General features: G+C 48.8%; 1 protein-coding gene across 2 annotated transcripts in view; it reads left to right on the forward strand.

The window, feature by feature from the left end:
* fbxw7 (F-box and WD repeat domain containing 7) overlaps positions 1-24,896 on the forward strand; it is a 60,586-nt gene extending 35,690 nt beyond the window's left edge. Inside the window, exons 1-11 of one of the 2 annotated variants that reach the window (XM_067250502.1) lie at positions 926-1,238; positions 6,096-6,178; positions 7,713-7,848; positions 9,841-9,975; positions 10,329-10,452; positions 10,751-10,887; positions 11,547-11,660; positions 16,282-16,463; positions 17,648-17,873; positions 19,513-19,723; positions 22,286-24,896. In XM_067250502.1, coding sequence (XP_067106603.1) covers positions 1,200-1,238; positions 6,096-6,178; positions 7,713-7,848; positions 9,841-9,975; positions 10,329-10,452; positions 10,751-10,887; positions 11,547-11,660; positions 16,282-16,463; positions 17,648-17,873; positions 19,513-19,723; positions 22,286-22,554 — 1,656 coding nt within the window. In that variant the 5' untranslated portion in view covers positions 926-1,199 and the 3' untranslated portion in view covers positions 22,555-24,896. Of the gene's footprint in view, positions 1-925; positions 1,239-6,095; positions 6,179-7,712; positions 7,849-9,840; positions 9,976-10,328; positions 10,453-10,750; positions 10,888-11,546; positions 11,661-16,281; positions 16,464-17,647; positions 17,874-19,512; positions 19,724-22,285 lie in introns of those variants that run through there. The other variant, XM_067250501.1, reaches the window with a different exon arrangement.
* The last annotated feature ends 1,001 nt before the right edge of the window (positions 24,897-25,897 follow it).

Genomic DNA, 25,897 nt, shown 5'->3' on the forward strand with positions numbered 1-25,897 from the left:
GGAGTGACAGTAATGCTAAAAATGGGTTTTAGACAATGGCCCATATATGAAGAAATCTGCATTAACATAAACCATAATATTGGTTTTCATTTGTAAGTTCTTGTTTGTTTTTGGACTGAATATGTGGTTCAGGGCTGCTAATTACTTCTCACTGGCAGCTCTTTGCTTCTAATAAAGCCTTCCCGGTTGTTTGGCCATCACTTGGGCTCTAGTTATGTTAACTAAGGTGCGTATAATTGTTTGCCACATTGGAGTAGGAATGCCATCCAATTTATTTGTACAGACCAGGTGCGCCTGAAGTAGGCCTAGATGTTATGCACCACGGCCAAACGGAGCATAATGGCCGGCCGTTTTCCAATTTGGAGTCCTGGCTGAACTACGTTGTTAAACTGTTAAAAAAATCAATTGTTCACTTGTAGTCTATTCGCTGAATTTTACTGTTGGCTTCATTAATATCGTTTCCTCCGTCTGTACACGGAACAATTATACAGCGTTTGAAAAGCAAGTTGAGAGGAACACCTGCCCGATGAGAGAATAGAACAAGAGGGGTTTGGACGTTCTGTTATTTTGGGCGGGGTTTCATACGCAGACCGCAACAAGTGAGGGGGTCCTTTCGGTTCAGCTTAAGCTGTGGAAAAAAAGCATAATATCCGCCCTATTCCCTCCTGCTTGTCCATCTGCTGTGTATTCGTTCCCCGCTCGTATAATTGATGCGCTGCGCATACTGTTGAATCTCAGACTGCACCATTTGCCTCTTCGCCACCGGGGAAGATGTAATTTGACTCCTGCGCAGAAGCCAGTGTTGTAAAGGCAGTGGAGAGGGCACGGTCTCTACTCGCCACTCCTCCCCTCTTTCTATCGAATGCTGCGTCTCATTTCGCCCCCCCTCATCTCTCTCCCTTGCTCATCCACCCGCAGTCCTGTGGGGTCGTCGGTAGCGCGAGCTCTCAGAATCGGTTGAATCGAATTGATACTGAGCCTCATTCTCTGTGACACGGTGGAGCTTTCCTTTACCGGAATCTACTACACGCACGCCCGTCCGGTGACGTGCCCGAGCATGTCCACATCGGAGATAGTGTCGGATCTACCTGAGAGTACACTGCCCTCGCCTTGTCAGAGCGATCTTTTAACCCCGCAAAGATATTATTTCGGCTTCAACATTTCGTTGTAAAAAGAGAAACCTACATCGGATTACCACAATGGGCTTCTACGGCACTTTAAAGATGATTTTCTATAAAGTAAGTAGGATTTATATACATCTGTTGTCAATATGCACTGTCATCCGCGGCAAATCCGGCTGTAGTTTTGTTATAGTGATTGACATATTGACTCAGCGCTCGGGAAAATATGTTTTATCCCAATGGCTGCATAATACGCTCTTCCGTAACATCAGATGATTCTAGTCATTGCGGAGGATGAACCGCCTTGATGCGAACTCGGATGAAATGTGGGCTGTCACAGTCCGTGTACCTTGTATTCATTAATATCATTGGCTTTGCTTACTTATCCTGCCGCTCTGGGTACGGAACAGAAATTTGAGATTGAGTGATAAATGTCATGTTTTATTTTTATGTATTTTTAATAATCTTTACGGGAATATTTGCAAATGAACAAGAAATGAACCGCTTTCATGTTCGTGTTCTCGACGTCTTTATAGTCACCATATCTGTTAACCGAATCAGTGGATCTGCACCTTGTGTAGTAAATCTAATATTTGTAGTGATATTATAATTTATTGAAACCTCCCTTTAGTCATCTTTCGTTTATTCTCCACAATGATTTTAGCAACCAAGCAGTGGTGGTCTTTGTTTTGTGTGACTTGGTAGGAAAAAAGTGACAGATTATTGCTAATCTCACTTAGTCATTATTACAGGTTGTTTTATTATGTGTTCAACTGACTGCATAGTGTAGCTCTCTGGATTGTCTAAGTTTAATGTTCAAGGGAGTGTTACCATAATTTTTCTTACTTAAAGCTTTGAACACTAATAATAGGTCACTGTGTCAGGTCTTTGTACTAGGCAGAGGATGCCAGTGAGCTTTTTCCCCCAGAATCACACACTGTGTGCCAGAAACATAAACAGCAACAAAAGCAGACCAATTATGACTTAAATGAGATTTGGAGCACACTCTGGGGGTTGTCTTTCAAGACCGAACATGGTTTTTGCTGCACCCAACACAGCTCTCCAGCTAACGATAACATTGCAAAGTGTCGATGACTTAATGATTAACGCTGCTGATGATCTGCTTAATCACTTGGCTCGGCGGAGACTGCGAGTCATATGAAAGGCAATCAACCGCCAGGAACGGCACAGCAGAAAATCAGCCTAATAGCCGTTAACGGCTACCCCTCCTCTCTTCGGCACCCGCGTCCACGGTTACGCAGGTCCAGAACGCTCGATACAACACAGGCGAGTGAGGGCAGCTGCTGAAGATTATGGGGCTCATGTTATGTGCGCCAATCATTTAATACCTTCCTGCTCATTTCCCCACACCGACGGAACATGCTGCAGCGTGGCCAGATGTTGGTCAAACGCATTGAAGACGGAGAGGTCAATTCCCCCCTTCCCCCCCCCCCCCGTGAAAGTGTCCAGCTTTCCACCCTCCAATGTCTTAGTCCATAGTGGCAGTCAACGGGATTTGAAGGAAGTGCACAGGGTTTTGTCTCATTTCAGGCTTGTCTTCCCCCCGTGTTGCTCGTCTGGTTCTGGGTTCGTGTTATCGCTGCTCTCCTTCCTCCCTCTGAAGTCGGTGCCTGGAGCGTGTTCTCATCAGAATTCTGCCCGCTCTTCTTTACAGCCCCCACAGGCTGAGACTGAAGGCACACAGACTTGCTCTTCAAAGGGGGAGATATGATCCAGTGTATGGCTTCCGTTTCTGAAAGGAGACTAGCCCCGGTGCTTACTCCCCTGTCAGGATCTGGAAGATGGATCTCTCTCCATCGCTCTCTCCCATCGCTCTCTCCCATCGCTCTCTCGCATCTCTGTCTCCCATCACTCTCTCGCATCTCTGTCTCCCATCACTCTCTCGCATCTCTGTCTCCCGTCGCTCTCTCCCGTCGCTCTCTCCCGTCGCTCTCTCCCGTCGCTCTCTCCCGTCGCTCTCTCCCGTCGCTCTCTCCCGTCGCTCTCTCCCGTCGCTCTCTCCCATCGCTCTCTCCCATCGCTCTCTCCCATCTCTCAGGCAATGATGGGCAATTCCAATGGATGTTTTTCTCATTTAGAGATGTTGATCAAACCGATTTCATGCCTGTTTGACACAGCAATTGAATAATTGGCCTTTCACAGAGACGTCATTCAGACGGCTCCTTTTGAAAGACCTCTGATTTCAATGTGACGATCCAGCCCGTTGGTTAAGCCAGACTTGACACTCGTTGTGAGAAAGAGCAGATCCTCTAATAGACTGTTTTGTAGCAACATGTGATAACACGGGGGAGCTGATGCCACATCGCTAGAGAGGCCTGCAGCCTCTCACGCCCACTCACGACCTCTCTGTTTCTGTCTCCATGTCCAACTCTCTTCTTCTGTTGAAGCTGAGCGAGAGAGACCACTACATTACATTTCGTCATTTAGCAGACGCATTTCATCCAGAGCGACTTACAGTAAGTACAGGGACATTCCCCCCGAGGCAAGTAGGGTGAAGTGCCTTGCCCAAGGACACATTATTTTGCACGGCCAGGAATCGAACCGGCAACCTTCTGATTGGTAGCCCGATTCCCTAACCGCTCAGCCATCTGACCCTCAGACCAGGCCGGCAGGGCACGGTGTGACCGATTAGAAGGTCCACAGACACAATTTGCCCCTCTCGTCTGGGGTTACCCTTTCCCATAGCTGAAACATGAGACGGGTTACACGCTCTGTTGAATGCAGGCACTTAGGAGGACTGCCCTACCCCTTAGACACACACACACACAAACAAAAAACACACACCACACCCTATCAAACAGCACCACCCTTTCCTACTTTCTATTTCACCCACCCACCCCACCACCATCACACACACACTTTCTCTGGTGCAGGGACTGCCATTGCGGTGAGATCATCGCTCAAAGAACGTTTAGGTTTGCATACGAGAGCCCAACCAGCACAAACATCTTATAAAACTCAACCACTTCCCTCTCCACACTAAACGGCTCCTAATTTCTCAAAGAAATGGAAAAAGGCGTTTGTGCCCTCAGCAGCATACACAATGTGTTTATCATCAAGTCTCTTTCCTCTGCATCTTTCCACGCTTTTTCATAGAATTTGTCATCCATTCACAGTGATCCCGAGAATCTTGCTTCCCTCACTCATTGTCCCTCTATATAAGGAGCTGTTTCTCCCCCCGTTTGTTTGGATGGGCCTTGATCAGTCGTCCGTCTCTCCACTCTGTGAAATGAACCTCCCCACATGGGGTCCTTAATCGAAACCTTCAGCTCTTCACAGGGAAGCCCCCCCCTCCCCTCTCTCGTCTCATCACCAGTCGGCCTCAACTCTCCTCAGCCAACCGATTTTGTCATGACAACCTCAATCAGTAAAGGTGTTTCATTATGGTGCGACGGAGAGCTTGTGCCACTATTTAAATATGCCCCCTCCCCCCTCCTGAAGCATCAGCGTCAATCTATTCATTGATTAGCAATCAAAGTAGCATATTGGGCGGTTCTCTCGTCAGTCACTATTGTGATTGGGGAATCTAGTGATTATTTCCCCCTCCTCCCATTCAGTGGATCAGGTATGGGCAAAAACATCCACATCTGAACCTCCTCCTTGGCTTCCTCTTTCTCACCCTATCCAGTGGGCCTGATGCACAGTGAGGCCTAGTAAACCTGTTTACGTATGCGAGGCGAACCAAGCATAATGTAGTGTTGTGTTCTTGGCCTTCTGTACCGCCATGCTCGGGTCCATACGCAAGAGCTCTGGGGGTTTGATGAGGAGAATGATCCGGCGTCACGACCAGGCTTGGCCTTTGGCTTACTGGAGACGACACTGACTGGCCTCTGAAACATGACACAGAGAGAAATGGGTCTAAATGCTTTGAAAATCCCATGTGCCCCTCCCAAGGAGGCCCTTTTCCATTCATCCAGGGCACCAATCCATTTGAGACACTGTACTACCCCCCGCCCCCCACCCCCCAAAATAGTTTTTATTCAAATCAGCTTTTTGGTGCTCGGTGTGGCGAGTCAGTGGACACTGAGTCTTTTGTTTTCGCTGTTGGATGTTCCGTATCCAGGCTCCAACTATGCACTAAAGCAGGACGTGTGTGTGTGTGTGTGTGTGCGTGCTTGCTTGCTTGCGTGGAAGGACAGTAAAGAATGGGGTTGCTCTATTTTCCTCTCCAGCCTTCAATATAAATCACACTATTCTACTGCGGAGGGTGTATGCTTCGGCGTTCCTGGTCAGTGTCATGTGTTTGTGTCCAGGCCCTGTGTACGTCAGCCCTGCTGAAGACGCGTCGGGGCTCGCGTGTCCTCGGGCCCTTGGTGGGATCTCTCAGTCCTGTCAAAGGGCCTTCAAGTGTGGAATGCATAAGTGAAACTCATCAACTTACAAGCAGCCTCGACACACAGCCTTTCAACTCAGCCGGGCTACTAGGCCCCTCAGTAAACACTGATGAGGAGAAACACTCAAACGTCAACACCCTTTCATTCCTGGGCTGAATAACAAGTGAAGCAGTGCGCTTCTCATACATGTATTCCCATCCAGTGATTACTAAAGCGTTATGGGTAGAGAGGGGTCCCCTGTGATGTGAGATTGCATATTTGAAAGTCGTGATTAAGACTCTTCATAAAGTGATATTGGGTTGTTTGTTGTGGGCATTATTTCGCGGTGTGTTATTTTCACATTTCCATTTCATTTATTTCCTTAAATGAGTACCCTGCCTTGTGCACTTCCTGAGAGCCGCTTGTAAAGGTTGATACCAAGATGACGAACATCCTCTGACTTTGAACGGAAGTAATCTGTATAGTAAGCAAATTAAGAATCTACACACTTGCCAGGTTGCACAGCTATAATAAAGAAACAGTAACAGGAGGCCTCTGAATTCGGTGGTGTTTGTTTGTTCTTTTTTGCTTGATTGCTTCTAACATAATTTTTTTTTGTTTTGTTTTTTTTGTCTTGCAGATGAAGAGGAAGTTGGACCATGGCCCAGAGGTTCGAACGTTCCCTTCTGGCAAAAAACCCTGCAAAGGCCCCGATTATTCAAGGTAAGATGTTCCCCCAGACTCTCCTACCTACCTCTCAAGGTAGGAGAGCGACCCTCCTTTTCCTGCTGCTGAAGGTGAACGTGTGGGAAATCTCTCAAGTGTTCATTTGGAAGTTTGGCCCCATACATGGAAACATAAGCCTGCACATACAGACAAGGGTCCGTGTGTTGTAACAATAGACTGCTTTGTAGGAAATGCATCGTGACTTATCTCCCGACTCTCCTAAACTGACAGCCCTGACATCCCCTAAACGGACATTTGCCTAAACAAAACCGTATGAATCGACACATGTATTTCCATGGGAACCGTTCCATTATACAGCAGAGCCATGGCATGGGGAAGATCTGCCCCCAGTCGAGGCTCAGGACATGTCTACTATATGAATGATGAATGTCTACTTGCACTCCTATGACAACCAGCCCCACTCCCAGCGCTCGCCGCTGCATGTTTCTCGGCCATTAAAATGTTCTGGCCTTCCCTCGTACCTTCTGACCGAGCGGCAGCTCCTCAGGAGCACCGGCTCCCATCTCAATCCCATTAAATATGAATCCATTATGAGGAGTCAGATGAGTCAGGTGGCTGAGCGGTGAGGGAGTCGGGCTAGTAATCAGAAGGTTGCCAGTTTGATTCCCGGCCATGCCAGATGACGTTGTGTCCTCGGGCAAGGCACTTCACCCTACTTGCCTCAGGGAGAATGTCCCTGTACTTACTGTAAGTCGCTCTGGATAAGAGCGTCTGCTAAATGACTAAAATGTAAAATGTATGAGACCGAGCTCTCCCCCCCCCCCCCCAGCTGGCCTCCCCAATCCTCCCGTCGCCAAGGAGGAACTGGAAATTGCTGAGCGTCTCCCCCCCCCCCTCAAGTACCATAGTAGCGGCGCGCCTTTTGGATGTCCTTAGCGGCCACTTAAACTGACGCGTTTTGCCTTTGAGGGTGGTTGACGTAGAATGCAATTATTTAGGGACTGCTGTATTTGCATTCTGTGGTCTTGTGGGAGGGGGAAAAAATCTAAAGAAAACGTTATTATTGTACCTGTGGTTTCTTCTCATAAACAACATCAAGAACCGTTGTAAAATGTTACTGTGCTACTTAAGAACAGACGTGACTTCACGAAACTCAATCAACTATGTCCAGAAGTAGGCTGTTGTTGACTGTGGAAACACACACACACCCCAACAGCTGCTTTTTCTTTTTGAGGGAATGTGGCTTTAGGAAGCCTGCCGTCTATTCTCGGCTGAAAATCATGACTGCGTGCCTCATTAGTACCTGCTCTACAACTTTCTCCACACTTGTATGTTTGCACTGCCATCTGTAATTAGAACCAGGTGGAAAATATATGCAGATGCCAGATCTGCACCTGCTCGTCTGCTTCTACTAAAACTCATCTTGTGTGTACTTCATGTCTAAATCATATCCTCGCAGTGCCCTGATATGTTTTCATGTTAGAAATGAGCAACTCACTACTTCCACAAGTTTCTATTTCCACCTCAGTTCTTGTTGCCCTTTGGGTTAATCCCATGTCTGTTCCTGCAGTCCAGGGCTGGTCCCGTACCCTGGACCCACAACCTTTGGGCACATCCGAACCTCCAACGGGCAGGGTCAACAGAGGCGGCGCATCACCTCCATCCAGCCTCCCACAGGGCTCCAAGAATGGCTCCGAACATTTCAGGTGAGTTTTCACTTCACGGTCATCCATCCCTCTCCCCTGGTGCCTGGGTGCCCTCAGGCAAGCACTCATCACCCAGCAGATGCTCTACCCCAATCAATGTTCATCTTGGAGTTAATTGCTGCCTTGTTATTTTGGCCCCCTTTCACATTATGCCACGCAGTGTAGCATGGAATTGGAATTAGCCTACCTATTTAGACTCCAAGATGTTGGTTATATTATTGTGTTTTTGAAGTCTCATCTGGCATACTGGTCTAGAAACAGGACTTTTTCTGTGTACTCCTTGAAATACGCCTGTTTTTGACCGCGAACATCCTGTGATTTTGACGATGGGGACAATGACCGACTTCAGCAACCACATCTGGATGGCCGTCCACATGGTCAATGACAAGTTGGTCAATAAGTCTCTCTCTGTGTTCATGGTGGGTTTGAGTTGGCAGCACTGACATGCAGCTGCCCTGTTTGCTCAAGGTTTTTCCCCTCCTTGTCTTATTACAATCAGCTGTGCCAGAATTGGTTTTGCCACTTATAAACGCAATCTTGAGGGAAATAAACAGGAAGCGAATAAGAGCCTTGGTCTTTGCCTTCAAAGCATTGAGTAAAGATAATAGCTTCTTTGAAAGCAGCCTAATGTCAAGACTCGTGTTTATTATTTGCACATGGCTGTCTCTCAGGGGATTTAGTCAGCGAGATCAGAGTACATTTGCCACAACAAACTTTCATCACATTTCTAATTTTGTGAACAATGCAGCTTTCTGGTGTTGGTGGAAATCAAATTTTGTGACAATTACTAGCAATGAGAAACAGAGTGAGGCAAAGGAGCCTGTGTTTCTAGTGTCTTGACGTAAATGATTTAATTTACAAGTTGGGATGTGGTCAGATTGAGTTCCTTGACGCTGCCTTAAGATGACATTGCATCAAGACCATCATACGAGTCTGTAAAGTCGCTCTCTGACACGTTACATAACGCATTGATTTTAACGCTCAGTCATCTCCCCAAAAAGCAATCATCTTGTGAATGTCTAGCTGGTCCTGTGGGAGCTGGCTTGCTTACTGGTGTTTTAGTCAGGCCTGTCCTCCACACCCACACCTGACGGTGCCCCATAGGGCTTAACTCTGACAGCATACTATACACACCACATCTGCATTCTGTACATTCCCTATCCAGTCAGAGCATGTACAGTCAGCCCTGTGGCCACAGCGGATGATTGGGGGGAAAAAGGAAGTTGGCAGTTAAGAATCATAGGAATAATTTGTCTTATCTGGAAGGAATGTTACGCTGGCTCAGCGTCACTGAGGGTTGATTTGTGGTTTGGTTGAGATGAGGGGAAAGAAGTCGGCCTGTGGTTATTATGGCAACGTCTGTGTGGTACAAACCCTTCCCGAAGAGCAGAGGTCACTGCTCCTGTGGTGAATCTCAACTGACAAATTACAGGTGCTTAGCATTTCTGTCAGCCCCTCACACACACACACACACACAAGCCTGTAATCGCAGTCTTACATTTGAACGCTCTTTCAAAAGCAAAACACAGGGCCCCCCAGCCACTTGGTCCAGAACATACATGGCTACGCTACCTAGCATCACCCTCAGCTTAACATTTTTGTTCAAGCATTCATGCTAGAAAATTCCCCCACAGAGCTATAATTACTGCCTTGATGAGGGCCAGTGCTTGATGTGAAAATGGTCCTTTAATGTGCCTCTCGCCAGCAGAGGAGGGCAGGTGCCTCTGGGAACTGGCTTCTGTTGGGGGGAATGTATTTGTTGTGCGCACACACTCACAGGCAGATAAACACACATTTACAATTATGCACGTTAGCTTCTAACCCTGGAATTCCAGTACATACTCTCCAGTAGGGGCTGTTCTCGCACTTGGGATGAAAGTACTTCAAACGAAAATGACAACATTTCCTTAATTTGTACTCAAGTTCAATCCCACACACACAACTGTGAGCTCTCCTCTTCTCACCCTGTCCTCTCCTGCATGTGTGTTTCAGAGCTGGAGTGGCCCAGAGAAGCTGCTGGCACTGGATGAGTTGATTGACAGCTGCGAGCCCACGCAGGTCAAGCACATGATGCAGGTGATCGAGCCGCAGTTTCAGCGGGACTTCATCTCCCTGCTGCCCAAAGAGGTACCAGTCCTCCGAACCTCCCAACACTTCTCCTGCTCCCCCTCTCTTCCATCCCCCTGGTCCACCCTTTCATCCCCCTCTTCACAGCCTGTCCACCGCTCTGTGGTTCTCACAACGCTGGCCTTTTCCTAGTTATTGTAAAGTGAATGCAAGAAGCCATTTGTTTTAGGTGTCACCTGCAAAGCAGCATGGGAGATTTTGTTTAACCAGTTTGGCCTCTGCTGGCCTCATCAGGCGGCTCTCCGTGCATGCTTCTGGCTCTGCTGCCCCCCCCCCCCCCATAACTTCCTCACATAACCAAAGGTCTTCAAAAGAGTAAACTGAAGTAATTCCTCTGTCATCTTCTCCGACAGCTGGCCTTGTACGTGCTGTCCTTCTTGGAACCCAAGGATCTGCTCCAAGCAGCACAGACGTGTCGTTACTGGCGCATCCTAGCGGAAGATAACCTGCTGTGGAGGGAGAAGTGCAGGGAAGAGGGTAAGTCCACTCTTTAGCCCCGGTCGTAGGCACGTCTTCAGCCAATGAGAGCACTCCGAAACTCTTTATAGCCATGACAGGCATCAGTGCTGCCCCTGCCACTGATTATACGTAATTACGTGCGGGATCTCTATCAAAATAACTCCCTTGAATGAACCTGTGAAGCAGTATTCTTGTTTCTTCGCTTTTTCCACCGGTTATGTCAAGCAAATGAACAACGTACGCATAGCGTCCGGTCATATCTCCAGCGTCCTTGGCTCAGACACACGTATCTCACATGCAGGTGATCTCTCCACAGGCATCGATGAGCCTCTACCTCCCAGGAAGCGGAAGATCGTCAAGCCCGGCTTCACCCACAGCCCGTGGAAGAGTGCCTACATCAGGCAGCACAGGATAGACACCAACTGGAGGAGAGGAGACCTCAAATCGCCCAAGGTCGGTCTGGCGTCTTCTCACATCGCAATGCATCTATCGTTGATGGCCGACAAACGAACTAAACATGATATTGATCCAAATTTCGACATCCCGTTTAGAACTTTTATCTGTCGTCGATTTGATGCAATGCAGTTTTGAGCTGCCCCACCCAATACAGGTCTTGAGTGTTCATTTAATGGAAAGTCAGAGAAAGGTCAGTTTCCCCACTCTCCCGTACCGGTGTGTAATTGCCCTTCGTCCAGGACACCCCAGACCTCGTCTCCTCCTCTCCTTGGCATGGAGGCGACACTTACCGGCTCCATCTGGCTCCTGCCTTCGCTTCGTAACTGTACATATAAAGGGGACTCTCAATTGAGCTCTACTAGCACGCCAGAGCGATCATGGTAATGTGCCTCGTATGCTACCGCTAATTTAGTAAAAGCCTGCGGGGTCCTGGCGGCTTGTCTGTGACGTCGGCTTCACAGTTGCCACGCTCTTCACACTCTCCTGCATTCCTGAAGCGCGTAGCCATTAGCGTGGAGTCAGCACTTCTGTGACCCAGTATCAGCTAGCTAAATCTCTCTCTCTCACACACACACGCACAATCCTTCAGTCTGCTTGTTTGTTTGTCATTTGCTGACATTCTCTCTTGTTCCTCCTTCCCTCTCTCTGCCCCCCAGGTGCTGAAAGGTCATGACGACCACGTGATCACCTGTCTCCAGTTCTGCGGCAACCGCATCGTGAGCGGCTCCGACGACAACACGCTGAAGGTGTGGTCCGCGGTCAACGGAAAGGTACGCGTCCCCCGTCCCCCCCGATCCATAGAATATATCAGTTGTGATCACCCCATGGTTAATGGTAGCATGCAGGTCTTATTGCCAGAGCTTCATCTTTGAAGGGTGGCATGTTTTTGATACAGGGTTCGCTACATTCAGAAGAAATGTTTCCCCGGCGTGATCGTAATTGATTAGTACTACCACACACCAAAACACTATTACTGCCGCGCAATATATTCCCAGGGACTCCATTTTGTCCTTCTACCGCCCCCCCCCCCCCCCCCTCTCTCTCTCTTCCTGCCCTGCTGTCCTCTCCTACGTTGAGGCCTGGCGTCCTCAGGCACTGTTAGTATTCATGACTGCGGCCGAGGCGTGACATGCACCTCGCGCGGCTGCTTTATGGGGCCTGTTAGCGCAGGGCTACAGGGGCCGTGTTTGGTGGCGGTGGTGGCCGCCAGAGACGGGCGCTCCCACAGCCTCGTAAATCACCTCCCCCACCCCCGACGCCGGACTCCCTTTTCACAGTGGACCCTCGATACAATTTCTCTTTTTCTCGCTCGTTTTTTCGAGAACGCGTGACTGGAATGGAGGAATGCCATTGGCATGCCACCACAGCAGGGTGTATTAAACGTCAGTAGTGTGTGCGTATACCGTATTCCCCCCCCCTCTTATTCAAGAGCCAAGATGCAGAGTACTGCAGCTGCTGCTCAGGCCAGGAAGCTGCCTCTTCAAAGAGAGAGAGGGTTGGGCACACAGCCAAGCGGCAACACACAGATCACCAGCATTGAACAGATATGAACAGATCCAGCCAAGGTCATCAGATAGCTTCGCCACACTGACTGGCGCCGTGCCACCATCGGGTGAATATCCGGATGACATGGCAGCTCGCTTTGAAGCTCACGCCACCTTGCATGAGATCAGGACAGATGTGCAGGCCCACACTGTGATTAGTCGCACCACGAGAGCGAGAGGTTTTGGGCGTTTTGATCCCAGAATGCACCCGAGCTAAAATATCAACTGCCATGTTTCTATCGTACGCCCCATAACACTTGGTGCTGGAATTGGTTGGTTTTAAGAGGGAAGTCTTGGTGGGGTTGTTGCAGGTAGTTACCATCACGTCTTGCGTAGCTCGCTGTCGCCGAACACTCGCCACCTGAGGGGATGCCTCAGCGGAAGGAAACGGCCAATTAAGCAGTCGGCCATCTCGTTTGAAGCGGCTGCCGATGCCAGAGCAAGCATGAAGCAGAAGACGAGGAGATGACGCTGCAACTGGGTTTCCTTTTCATCACGTCTTTTCCCCCCGAAAATTCTCCTTCTCTTCAGTAAAGGATTTTCTTTCGGACCTTGCCTCTCTCCCAGTCCTTTTGAGTCTCCATCGGACGGAGATCTTGGCTGTGACCATCCGTCACCCCTCCGTGTGACATACCAGGCCTGTTCTGCTTCATTCTGGAAGACTCCCACGAAGGGAACACTACTGTCCATTTACCGAAGAAAGCTGGCGGCCATAGAGGCACTCAGCAGATTCTTTCTCCCCCACCCCCTTCCGCGGCCTTCCTGCTTGTCTTGTTTGTCTGACCTTGGCCTATGTTTGTGGGGGTGTTGGTCCGCCTCAGTGTTCCGCTCCAAGGCCCAGCTTAAGTGCAGAAAACCCTGAAGTCTGAAAGGGGAGCTCAGGGAAGCCATTTCCCCCACAACTCCAGGACTAACAGGCTTACTCACCACCAGGATCGATACAAGATGCAGTAGAACCCCCCCCCCCCCCCCCCCCCCGCCATCAGAATCCCGTCTCCCAGAAAAGGAGATTTCTTTCTCCAGTTTCTGTCAGTTTTCCGGGGGGGGGGGGGGGGGGGGGCCTTCAACATGTGCACGACACATCATACTGGTTATTCATTTTGTACTTCATTTCGTTTGCCCCCTCACTGCAGCAACAGCAATATTGGGAGGAGATCAGCTTGGTCAGCTTAAGTGAGGAATGTTGCAGTAGGAATGCTTTGAATTCCCCATTTCAGCTGTGTTCTCCCAGCCGTCACACAAAGAAAGGCTGTGCTTCCATCATAAGCTTTGATACGATCTGAGATCACTTTCAATCCTGGATCAATCACCATGATGGATATGAAGAAAGAAGATATGTGCTTTTTGGAATCTTCTATAGGGAGGATGCAAAGGACTTCAAAAGTGATGTCATCTAAAAAGGGCAGTTGGACATGGTCCATCAACAGATATGGACAACATCTAAGGATTGGATGGCATAGTTGACACCTGTCCTTCCCTTTTTTAATTGGACGGCATCATTGTAAATAGTAAGTGTTGCCTCAATAGTATTTCCTTGTTCCTGGAACCAATAATTAAGGAAATATGATAATCCTTACGCATTAATCTTATTTAATTCTGCATGTTCAGAGAATGTAGGATAGATTTTATAATCTTGTAAGATCAATAGTGCTTCAAGACTGGGAAAAGGCTTGGATGGGTTTTTTCCTATTTGCTTCCTGAGTTCCTTTCTACCCTGAAAGAACCTGTACGGCACTCTAGTACAGGACTGAACTGGACCCCTGCTGTCTCGCAATCAGTGAACAATTGCACCAGCAGATCGTTCATAAAACCACTCTGCTCATCTCCTCGAGGGGTGAACTCTGGTGAAGTAATGAAAACACGAATTTGGTTCCTACTTACAAATAAAAGAAAAACGGATCCATGGTTCATGCCTTTCGTAGCTCATTTTTTCTTTTCTGTTGCATCAACAGCCATAATGAATCGTTTTGGCAACATCCACTTTGCCCTAATATAAATTAAAGCATTAATTTGACGAGGAATGCCCCAGATGCAAGATAATACTTGATAGCACTGTCCTCTCAATCTGAGGCACTTTGTGTGCCCACCCCCCCTCCCCCTCGTTCGGATTCAATGAAAGCTGTCGAGCTTCGATCTCACCACACACACACACGCGTTCACACACACACACTCAAAGCTCTGCATGGAGAAATCCTGAGCTTCAAAGGCAGCTGCCTGCTGCTCAGCGGAGCAAGTCCTTGGTGCCAGTCAACATCCTCCCTGGCTGTCAGGCTGATCTAAGATGGCAGACAAACAGGCAGGCAGACGCCCACCATCACACCACGGGCAGGGCACATACACAGGCTGTGTGTGGGTGTATGTGCGTGTTTGTAACACACTTTGTAACACAAGTGTAACACTTGATAGGATCAAATATAGAATTGGTATGACTCAGAACTTGGATAATTGATCATTGACTGTGATCATCAATAATGATGGGATACAAAAGGATTTTAGTTGTGTTGTGAAGGTAAGGTAGAAGGAGGGTAAATGGAATTATATTCTTGGCTCAAACTCATGTCTTCCAAGGGGTCCTGCTCTCTCTGACGCGGCTCGAGTAGGCTGGAATCACCGGGGAGCTGAAGACGGCTTCCACATTCTTAGAACATCAAGTTGTTGCCAGAATTCCAGTAGTACGGATTTGCTTCTGAACACAATGGCAGCTGCCTACATTGTATGCTGAATTGGACTTAATTCTATATTGATCTGTGTATGCCTCTCAGACAATCAAACATGCTATTCAACAGGTTCTGCCTGTTACAAACTAGGATGTTTGCCAGTTCACTTACAATAATTTGTCACCTTTCCAAGTTGGTGTATATTGAGTTATAACTGTTTGGGAAAGAAACTTGCGGTGGGTGTCTATAAACAAAACCAAAAAATCTAGATGTGACTGTCCTCAGTACCTTCTCTGCGATGCGTGTGTATTAAAGCCCGGAGTTCAGGAGGACTGGAGTGTAATATGGCCGAACAGGGGCACCCGTAAACATGGCCGAGGGGGGTCAAGACAAGGGTCGCCTCGCTTCGTCCTCCAAGTTTAACGAAGCCATTCCTTTTATCACCAGAGAGAGAAGGAGAGTCGTGGAGACGGAACCTTGCTCTCCGCCTTGAAAATCTCTCTCCCTTCTGCCTCTCGCCATTGGCACTGTTCCTCAACTACCGCTGAAAGCTCACAGGGCGGACCGTCCCTTTTACGCTTTTACACCACGCTCACGTCACCAATAATAACAAGCACCATCACCCGATGGATGTAGCCGGCTTCCGAACTTCGCTTGCCCTCAAACAAAGAGAAAAAGTTTAATTAAATACACTTGGGGATAATTAAATTTTGGGAGACTATAAGGGTGGAGGCACAAATTGAATAGATGAGAAAGATTTCCATAATCACGGTAATCAATAGCTAATCTACCGTTCCAAATGAGGAAGAATGACTCACTTTCTTATTACCACCATCCATCCTTCCTTATGAAACAGGCCCCTGCATTCTCTTCCAGATAAGTAAAACCAATTACACTAGTTCAGCAAAAGGTCAAAAAGATACTTTGTCCTGGGTGTCGTGGTAGAACGTATGGATAGACTGAGTAGAGATTTTTATAAAGGTCATAGCAATTTAAATCCCTTTTCCATTTCCTTGAGTCACTATGAGGTTAGGGTATATCCGGTGTCTTAGGATACATTTCCACTGTGTTCATCAGTGCTGTGAAACATAACACAATGTTATACAGCACCGTATCCCGAGCACGATTCAACTTGAGAGAAATGTGGAACGTCCGTACTTAAGGGTGCGTTTGTTTTTGCTCGCTTGCAGTGTCTGCGGACGCTGGTGGGCCACACGGGGGGCGTTTGGTCGTCCCAGATGAGGGACAACATCATCATCAGTGGCTCCACCGACCGCACGCTCAAGGTCTGGAACGCTGAGACAGGAGAATGTATCCACACCCTGTACGGGCATACCTCAACTGTACGCTGCATGCACCTGCACGAGAAAAGGTAGGTCGGCTTCCTCCTGAAGGTGGACTGTTTCCTCTTTTTGTCTGAATGCGGAATCGTTTTTGAATCCGATTCGAGAACAGACAAGCCCCACCTCTCAGGCGTCCCCTCTAGTGTCGTTTCTTACGGTTGGGTATCCTGAAAGGCTATCTAGGTCAACACAAGCCCTTGGTCCACTGCGTGTTTATTTAATGTAGGTTCCCAAAAAAATGGGACTTCCAGGCTTAATTTTTTTTTCCTTGAAATTCTGACCTAATCCCCGACCTTATCCACCCTAGATGCTCAAATCAATGACTGTTCACTCGCTGTGTTATAGAGATGAGCCTTTTCTTTCCTGGAATCTCGCCGCCTGCGGTACGCGCCGCCGCACTGTCAAAAGAGCAGTACGTTGCCACACATTACAACTTGACAATGTGTCCTGTGAAGTGTACAGAGCAGCTCATAGGGACTGAATAGAACAGAGCTATCCCGCCCGAGCTGTCCTCCGCTCGCTCCAGACTTCACTAGCTCCTTCCTCCTGCCCCGGGGGGATGGGGGGGGGGGGGCGGCGTTGGTTTTGTGTAACATTTGATTAGTCACTCAGCGGAAGAACCTCCAGGCAACATGGCCGACGGTGAGAGAGCGCTTCTGCGATTTCCATCTTTGTTGCGCCAGGAGCCATTTTATAAATGAAGAGGCAGGCGGGCGGTGGCTTTAGAGGCCCTACAGTTAGAACAGGGGGTATTGTGTTCTGGGAATGCTTTGTGTTGCCTTCCAGTACAGACAAGAGGACAACTGTCAAGTTTTCACCTGAAAAACGACTTAAGAAGTAAATGTTATTTATCAGGCTCTTTTGTGTGCAGTCAGCGTGAGAGGAAGACTTGCCATGGCTATTGAATGCAATCTTGCAAAACGGACTCAAGGGAGAAGGTTTAGTTCATGTGCGGCGTTGAGAAACTACTTTCTATTCAGAATCAGTGCCGCTAAGCATAAAAAATTCGAGGCATATTTCGACCATTTACAACTTAACCGCTCAATACAAATCTCATTAGAAAGACAGTCGTTAAGTCGACCGAGGCAACGGGCGTGGAGTATCTCTGCGGCTGTTTGACGGGGCTGTTTGACGGGGCTGTTTGACGGGGCTGTTTGACGGGGCTGTTTGACGGGGCTGTTTGACGGGGCTGTGCACCTCCTCTCCCTCCCAGGGTGGTGAGCGGGTCCCGCGACGCCACGCTGCGCGTCTGGGACATCGAGACGGGCCAGTGTTTACACGTCCTCATGGGCCACGTGGCGGCGGTGCGCTGCGTCCAGTACGACGGGCGCCGTGTGGTCAGCGGCGCCTACGACTTCATGGTGAAAGTGTGGGACCCGGAGACGGAGACCTGTCTCCACACGCTGCAGGGTCACACCAACAGAGTCTACTCCTTACAGGTGAGCTCACCCTTCCCTTGGATTCCTTTTGATTGGTTTAGAAGACGCCATTATTCAAAGCGACGTGCAAATAGGGCATCTAGAAAGGACTAAAGATCAAGGATCAGAAGTTTATAGTTCTAACAGAATTGCAGTTGTCAGACTTTCTAACACGACACTCTATTCATCACAGGTATCCTTGTACACACACACACACACACACATATACAAATAGTATACTCAACCAGCAAACATTTTGCGATGCAGTTTAGCATATCCCCTCAGCCTACCCGAAAGATATGATCAGATTTTTCTTTTGAACTTTAAATTTATGTTCTTGCAGTAAAAGGTTAGAACTAATGCATTTTACCAACTGCAGGACGCGAGTCCTTAACATTAATCGAGTCCCTTTACAGAAACCACTGAACGCAGCCGTCTAAATTATGATAATGACAATCTCTTTGAAAATGTGCAACTGGGTTGCTAGTTTGCCTAATGCAGCTGGAAACCTGGATGGACATTCCCCAGTAGACTAGGCAATTATTTATAAAGGGTGTGCGTCTATTCAGCTCTTCAAAACGTTCCTCCTGTGAGAAGATGCTCGCCATGTAAACACAGGAGCCTCGGTTATGTTCAAAGACAAGTGCGTCGGAGGGGGGGGTTACCCCCTGATGTGATCTCCATGTTGACTTTATTCATAAACTGACCTTTTGAAGTGTGTGTGCATGTGAGAGAGCCGGAGGTGAGGAGGTTAATTGATGGTTTAAGATGACCCTCTCACACTGTGTTGACTGTGCACTTACTCTGCTGGCATCACCTGCAGAGAGGGGTCATGTCTGTCTGTCTGTCGGGGGTCATGTCTGTCTGTCGGGGGTCATGTCTGTCTGTCGGGGGTCATGTCTGTCTGTCGGGGGTCATGTCTGTCTGTCGGGGGTCATGTCTGTCTGTCGGGGGTCATGTCTGTCTGTCAGGGGTCATGTCTGTCTGTCGGGGGTCATGTCTGTCTGTCGGGGGTCATGTCTGTCTGTCAGGGGTCATGTCTGTCTGTCTGTCGGGGGTCATGTCTGTCTGTCGGGGGTCATGTCTGTCTGTCGGGGGTCATGTCTGTCTGTCGGGGGTCATGTCTGTCTGTCGGGGGTCATGTCTGTCTGTCGGGGGTCATGTCTGTCTGTCGGGGGTCATGTCTGTCTGTCGGGGGTCATGTCTGTCTGTCGGGGGTCATGTCTGTCTGTCTGGGGTCATGTCTGTCTGTCGGGGGTCATGCCTGTCTTTGGGGGGTCATGTCTGTCTGTCTAGGGTCATGTCTGTCTGTCGGGGGTCATGTCTGTCGGTCAGGGGTCATGTCTGTCTGTCTGGGGTCATGTCTGTCTGTCGGGGGTCATGTCTGTCTGTCGGGGGTCATGTCTGTCTGTCGGGGGTCATGTCTGTCTGTCGGGGGTCATGCCTGTCTGTCGGGGGTCATGCCTGTCTGTCGGGGGTCATGCCTGTCTGTCGGGGGTCATGCCTGTCTGTCGGGGGTCATGCCTGTCTGTCGGGGGTCATGTCTATATATTTCAGTTTATTACATGTATATAATAGTTTATTATATTATCTATATAGTATGTATTGTAGTACAATGTATTGGGCTGTATTTCAACATGTAACCCCCCTCCCCCCCCAGTTTGATGGGATCCACGTGGTAAGCGGCTCGCTGGACACCTCCATCAGGGTCTGGGACGTGGAGACGGGCAACTGCATCCACACGCTGACAGGTCACCAGTCGCTCACCAGCGGCATGGAGCTCAAGGACAACATCCTGGTGTCGGGCAACGCCGACTCCACCGTCAAGATCTGGGACATCAAGACGGGCCAGTGCCTGCAGACGCTGCAAGGTGAGGTCAACCCCAACGTGACAGCGACCACACAGTGACCGCACTGCGACCACACAGTGACCGCACTGCGACCACACAGTGACCGCATTGCGACCGCACAGTGACCGCACTGCGACAGCAGGGGTCTGGTCGGGGGAGAGGGGGGGATTCTATAACTGGGGGAAGACACGATGAGGATAATTAACAGGATTGGAAATTGGGTAGGTGTGATTATGGAAGTTGGGGGGGGGGCCCAGGCAGGCAGGGCTGGGCCCCCCTATGAGAGGGAGAGATGGGTGCAGTGCCCAGCTGGGTTATGGGTCCGATCCAGGACGTGGTGCGCCAGACACCAGCTCCACACGGAGATCCTTTCCCCTGGCTCAGGCTCCGTTTGCCTTCCACATTCCTCTGTCGGGGAACGGAGAGAGACGACTGGCTGTCCAGTTTCTGCAGCATCCACCCAGACTGTCCTCCACTCCGTCCTCCACGGAGACCTGCAGGCCGCCGTCACCACCTCACACACACACACACACACAGGACATCGTCATCACACATGCCCGCCCCACCCCATCTGCACAAGAAAGGGATGTCCCCTTTTTGTGAGGGTGAAGTGAGAGGGGGAGGATGGAGGAGGGGCGGGGGATGTCTGTCTTGTTCCGGAGCCCGTGAGGGATGTGGTGAGCCGGCTTCGTTCTGAGAGGTTGGGGTGGGGTGTTTGTAGGTCACCTAATTGGGTCAGTGGGCAATTTCCAATGGTTCATTAGTGCGTTTAGATAAGACAATCGTCAGACCGTACAGTTAGCCCTCGCTGTGTGATGAGGGTACTCCAGGGACAAGGTAGTAAGAGAGATCGCTTTGTTGTGGAAATGAAGAAAAGGGGGATGGTGAGGGTGGGGGCTGGGGCACAGAACATTGTCATTATTATTTTTGTGGGGCAGGAAAGCAAAAAACAAAAACGCAAGGCTTGCGATCGCACCAGAGAAAGACAAAGGCAGGCACCAGGGCCCACGCAACTGTAATATTTCATTTAGAAAAGAAGAGATGGCAGGTGCTGTGTGTGTGTGTGTGTGTGTGTGTGTGTGTGTGTGTGTGTGTGTGTGTGTGTGTGTGTGTGTGTGTGTGTGTGTGTGTGTGTGTGTGTGTGTGTGTGTGTGTGTGTGTGTGTGTGTGTGTGTGTGTGTGTGTGTGTGTGTGTGTGTGTGTGTGTGTGTGTGTGTGTGTGTGTGTGTGTGTGTGTGTGTGTGTGTGTGTGTGTGTGTGTGTGTGTGTGTGTGTGTGTGTGTGTGTGTGTGTGTGTGTGTGTGTGTGTGTGTGTGTGTGTGTGTGTGTGTGTGTGTGTGTGTGTGTGTGTGTGTTCTCCCCTTTATATGTGGTTTCATAGGAAATGAACTTGTCTCATATCTTGATAATTACTATGAGTCCAGTTGCTGCCATAGCAACTTCGTTAAAAAGCGTTAATGTTTAATGCCCTTGAAAGTCTTGTTTGTTTGGTTTGTACAAATTGATTTAAATTTGTTATCCGCATATCCCAGGCACAAGCGTGCGCGCACACACACACAGTCTAAGGTGTTTTGCTGAAAGGAGTGACAACGGCCTCAGACACCAAGCATTCAAGCCGGCTGTGGGCGTTTCTGCCGGCTGTGGGTGTTTCTGCCGGCTGTGGGTGTTTCTGCCAGCTGTGGGTGTTTCTGCCGGCTGTGGGTGTTTCTGCCGGCTGTGGGTGTTTCTGCCGGCTGTGGGTGTTTCTGCCGGCTGTGGGTGTTTTTGCCAGCTGTGGGTGTTTTTGCCGGCCACATTGACAGACACACATCACTGCCATTCCAGCCGTCTCAAGAGTCAGACAGCAGCTGTGTGACTGGAGCATCCCCTGAGCCCTGTGTATCTCCCTCTCCTCTCTTATCCATGCTCTTCCATTGTCGGCCGCCCAAGATACGAGAGCTGGGCTTTTCCGGCCGTATCACGACTATAAGTCTTACCCACCTCTAGCCAAATGTGCTCTATCTGGGGGTGGAATGTGGAGAAAATTGCTAACAGGAGGCTGTAGAGTGAAGGGCTCATCTGGTGTCTGCCAGGCATGCACAGCTGTCCACATCATGGGCTGTGGGAGCTTAGGGAGGGCTCCCATTCAGGGATCTCACAACTGGAGAGCTGGATCTCTCCTCCTTTATCTCTGCCTCTCAGGGCCCTTTTCTCAGTCCTGCGTTTCGTTTAAATCATCTTCTGCCAAGGGTGTACTTTCTCTGCTTCTTGGATTCTGTCCGTCTCTGTTTTCCCTGTTATTTGGTCTCGTCTCTCTTCTTAAATCTCCACCATCTTCTGCTGGCTTTCTACTCTCCGTCTGTGTTCTTGTCACTATGTACTCTCTCCTCTCTGTGGTTCTCATCCAATCTCTTTTTTTTCCCCTATCCCTCTCTCCCCCCTCCTCCACCCCTATCCCTCTCTCTCCCCCCATCCCTCTCTCTCCCCCCTCCCCCCCCATCCCTCTCTCTCCCCCCTCCTCCACCCCATCCCTCTCTCTCCCCCCATCCCTCTCTCTCCCCCCTCCCCCCCCATCCCTCTCTCTCCCCCCTTCCCCCCCTCCAGGCCCACACAAGCACCAGAGCGCCGTGACGTGCCTGCAGTTCAACAAGAACTTCGTCATCACCAGCTCGGACGACGGCACGGTCAAGCTGTGGGACCTGAAGACGGGCGAGTTCATCCGCAACCTGGTGACGCTGGAGAGCGGGGGCAGCGGCGGCGTGGTGTGGCGCATCCGGGCGTCCAACACCAAGCTGGTGTGCGCCGTGGGCAGCCGCAACGGCACGGAGGAGACCAAGCTGCTGGTGCTGGACTTTGACGTGGACATGAAGTGAGGGGCGACGAGAGCGGGGGGGGGGGGACAGGGAGGGTGGAAACGAAAGGGTGAGGCCCCCGAAAAGGGCGGAGAAGAAGCAGACTCTCGAGACACTCGTTCCCCTTCTCGTACCAGTGGCGACCCACAAGCATTACTACCAACGAGCCGCAGGCCCCTACTCCCCGTCTGTGTCCTGTCCCCCACGCCCCCCCCCCCCTCCCCCCCACCCCTTCGTTAGGGGAATGTTACTGACGACAAAGCAGACGCGGGCGCCCACGTCTTCGTCTCACCTCCACCTCGCCCCTACTTTGATCCTTTGGTTAAGTTGGAGGGTGTGGTGGTGGAGATGGAAGGGGCGTGGCTTGTACGCGGCTCTGCGGTTGGCTGGGAAAGAAGGGAGGGGGGCGCGGCTAAGGGGGGGAGAGAAGAAAACATGGCTGAAGTCGAAGTCTCCACGGTAACTCTTCACCCTCACCGGCTTAGGGGGCAGCTTCGCACAGAGACTTGCTCGCTCAAGCCTGACACATAAACATTCAGATGTATAAAGATATATTATTTTTTAATCCCACCCAACATAAACAGCCAACTGTCTAACGGAGGGAAAAACAAATACACACTGTATACAGTACACAGCAAAAGATGGAGGGAAAAGGTTTGTCACGAGAGGGTGAGTTCAGTGTTGAGCTTTTCTTGATGTGTGCCATGTTAGGGGGGCTCATTTTGAGGGGGGGGAGAGAGAGAAACCTGCAAAGCTTGTCCCACGAATCAGGAAGTGTCGGCCTAAATTCAAACCCGTTTATTGTCGTTATTTTACCGTTCACTCCACTCCTTTTTCTTTCTTCCCTGGTTTTATTTTCTTAGAAAAATGTGAATTTCACCTCAAGTTCATTTTGTCAGCTCACCTTAAGGGTTTCTTTCAGATTTTTGTTTTGTTTTGCTTACCGGCAAGTCCCAGTATTACACTTTATTAGCTCTCATAGTTTCTTTTTTCTTGAGTTTTAGTTTCTTTTGTTTTTCTTTTTGGTCTCTAGCTGGAGTGTGGAGCGTAGCCTCCCAGATAATAATGCTGTCCTGAGGCTGCATGGGATCTGTTCCCTAATGCTGGTGTCACGGTTGGCGGCAAGAACCTGTTTTCTCTACTCCGTTGAACAGCGCCCCCTCTCTCTCGATCCCAGTACTGTTCTCCCCAGTGGCCAAACTGTATTTATGCTGCTAGATGAACAGACGAGAAAAAACTAAAAAGATGGAACTTCTAACTTGCTGTGACGTTTTAGTCCCAGACTAAATTCCAAAATCAACTCTTGATATGACTAAGTTTGGACTTTTTAAAGACACACACACGGTAAAAGAGCTACGTGATGACAAATAAACAACCAACATTTTTCTTCTTTTTTTTCATCTTTTTTTGTCTTTGTTTTGTTTTGTTTTTGCCACTTAAACTTGAGCCAAACGTGCCTCTACGAGGCTGAGAGGAGGGAGTGTGTTTGACAGACAAAGGTGTCTGCGCGTGTGTGTGTGTGTGTGGGTGTGTGTGTGTGTGTGTGTGTGTGTTTTGGGCAAATCGTAAACACATTCCTGGGGTCAAAGCTCTTTCAGCTTGTTCTTTGGGGACAGTACAAATGTTGTATGAACTGGCAAAGAGAAAAAGGAAAAACAAGCAAAACATATTGGTTTTAACAAACTGTCCATGCGCGATTATGGTTCTGTTCAGCTCTATCTGAAACAACAGGCACCGATAAAAAAAAATTACGAAAAAAGATAAAGAAAAAAAAAAAACATGCATACTGACAAGTAGTGAATGCCAGGAGAGTCTTAGTGCTTTGAGTATTACATGTTACAGTTGAAACCGCTGGAGCTGCTCTGCTCTTGGCGGTAGCAGTCTCATGGTTTGCGAATGGCACACAAGCAACCAAGTGAACAGACAAAACATTGTAGCCAAACAAAAATCGTCTCAATCTCCAAGAGTCACACAACTCAAGCTGAACTGTGAAAGTGGTATAACACTGTATATTAAAAAAAAATAAGAAAAAAAGAAAAACAATCTTGCTCTATCATTGTTTTGTTTTTTTTGTTTTTTCCCTTCTGTTTAATTTATGGTCTGGTTTGAGAAATCGGACATCGCAGGTGTTTTATTTTTTCAAATTCATGTAAACTGCCTGGCAAAAAAAGAAAAGACAGAGGAGAAAAAAAACTTAAAGGGATTGTGTATTTGTTTGATTCACTTAGAATTTTTTTATTTTCTTATAACTTAAGTGCAATAAAATGTGGGTTTTTCTTTTTTCATTTCAAGCATTTCGGTTGTCTGTGTTTGTCACTTGTGTGAAGGCGTCTTGTGTGTTCAATAAAGCCTCTTCAGTTTCATTACATTCACTGTGGAAATACTTTCAACATGCTCAAGTTGCTGTTCCAGCTCACACATTTACATGTACCTAGTCATTTCCAACACACCACAGAAACAAGCTGTATTCTGTAATCATCTTTGTCATGCATGGTGATCAAATCAAGATCTGGTGCAGGGCGTGTAGGCTTATGTTTTAACAATACCTCAACACCCTGATCGCAAGCACACACTACCACTGCTAGTATACATAGCCCTAAAAGTTTACATTCGCAAGATGTTTACACAGTGTTTTCATGGACCTCCATTATGACAGCATAATTCAGCCTGTGTGGAAGGGTGTGTACTCAACTACTTGTCCAGTTCAAATCCAGTGATGCGACGTGTGCACACGCACACACAAGCAGCAAAGTCTGTTGCCTAGTGATGGACCCTCTCTCTGCTATAGATTGGTGCAACTGAATATCAAGGTACTGTATTGTCAAGAAGCAGATGTCAGTTCTCGTAGTCATTGCCTGGCTTCTGAAAAACGGGTTATGTATTCTCCGTGTCTACAAATCTACAGTACAGGTCACCCAAAGTATATGCTTGAGGAAGTTATGTGATTTGTATTGATCAAGAGACAACAGCACAAATAAAGACAATTCTTAGAAACGGACAGTTACTAGCCTATGTTATATTACAATATAACACTATTTTAGGTAGAAGTAGTGTCGTAAGGAGAAGATTTAGTACAGGATTCTCGTCCGCCACAAAAAAAAGGTATCTAGAGGTGTGAGGGAAACGGACAGCTTAACTGAGACACCCTACCCTCTTAATGCAGTTCATTTTGGAATGTGATGAATCGTCCAGTTCCTCAGAACTTACTGGCCATTAATCTTCCTCACATTACCTCCCCCCTTCCTCTCTCCGTTTCCTCTCCCCTCTCCAATACGTGATTCATTTCCCTGGCTTATTCACGCTAGTTGCATTTATGTATTGCAGCTTTGTGTGATGGATATCCCCCCCCCCCCCCTTTCAAAGC

This window comes from Osmerus mordax, chromosome 14 (assembly GCF_038355195.1).
Source record: "Osmerus mordax isolate fOsmMor3 chromosome 14, fOsmMor3.pri, whole genome shotgun sequence".
In the NCBI taxonomy this organism is placed as follows: Eukaryota; Metazoa; Chordata; class Actinopteri; order Osmeriformes; family Osmeridae; genus Osmerus; species Osmerus mordax.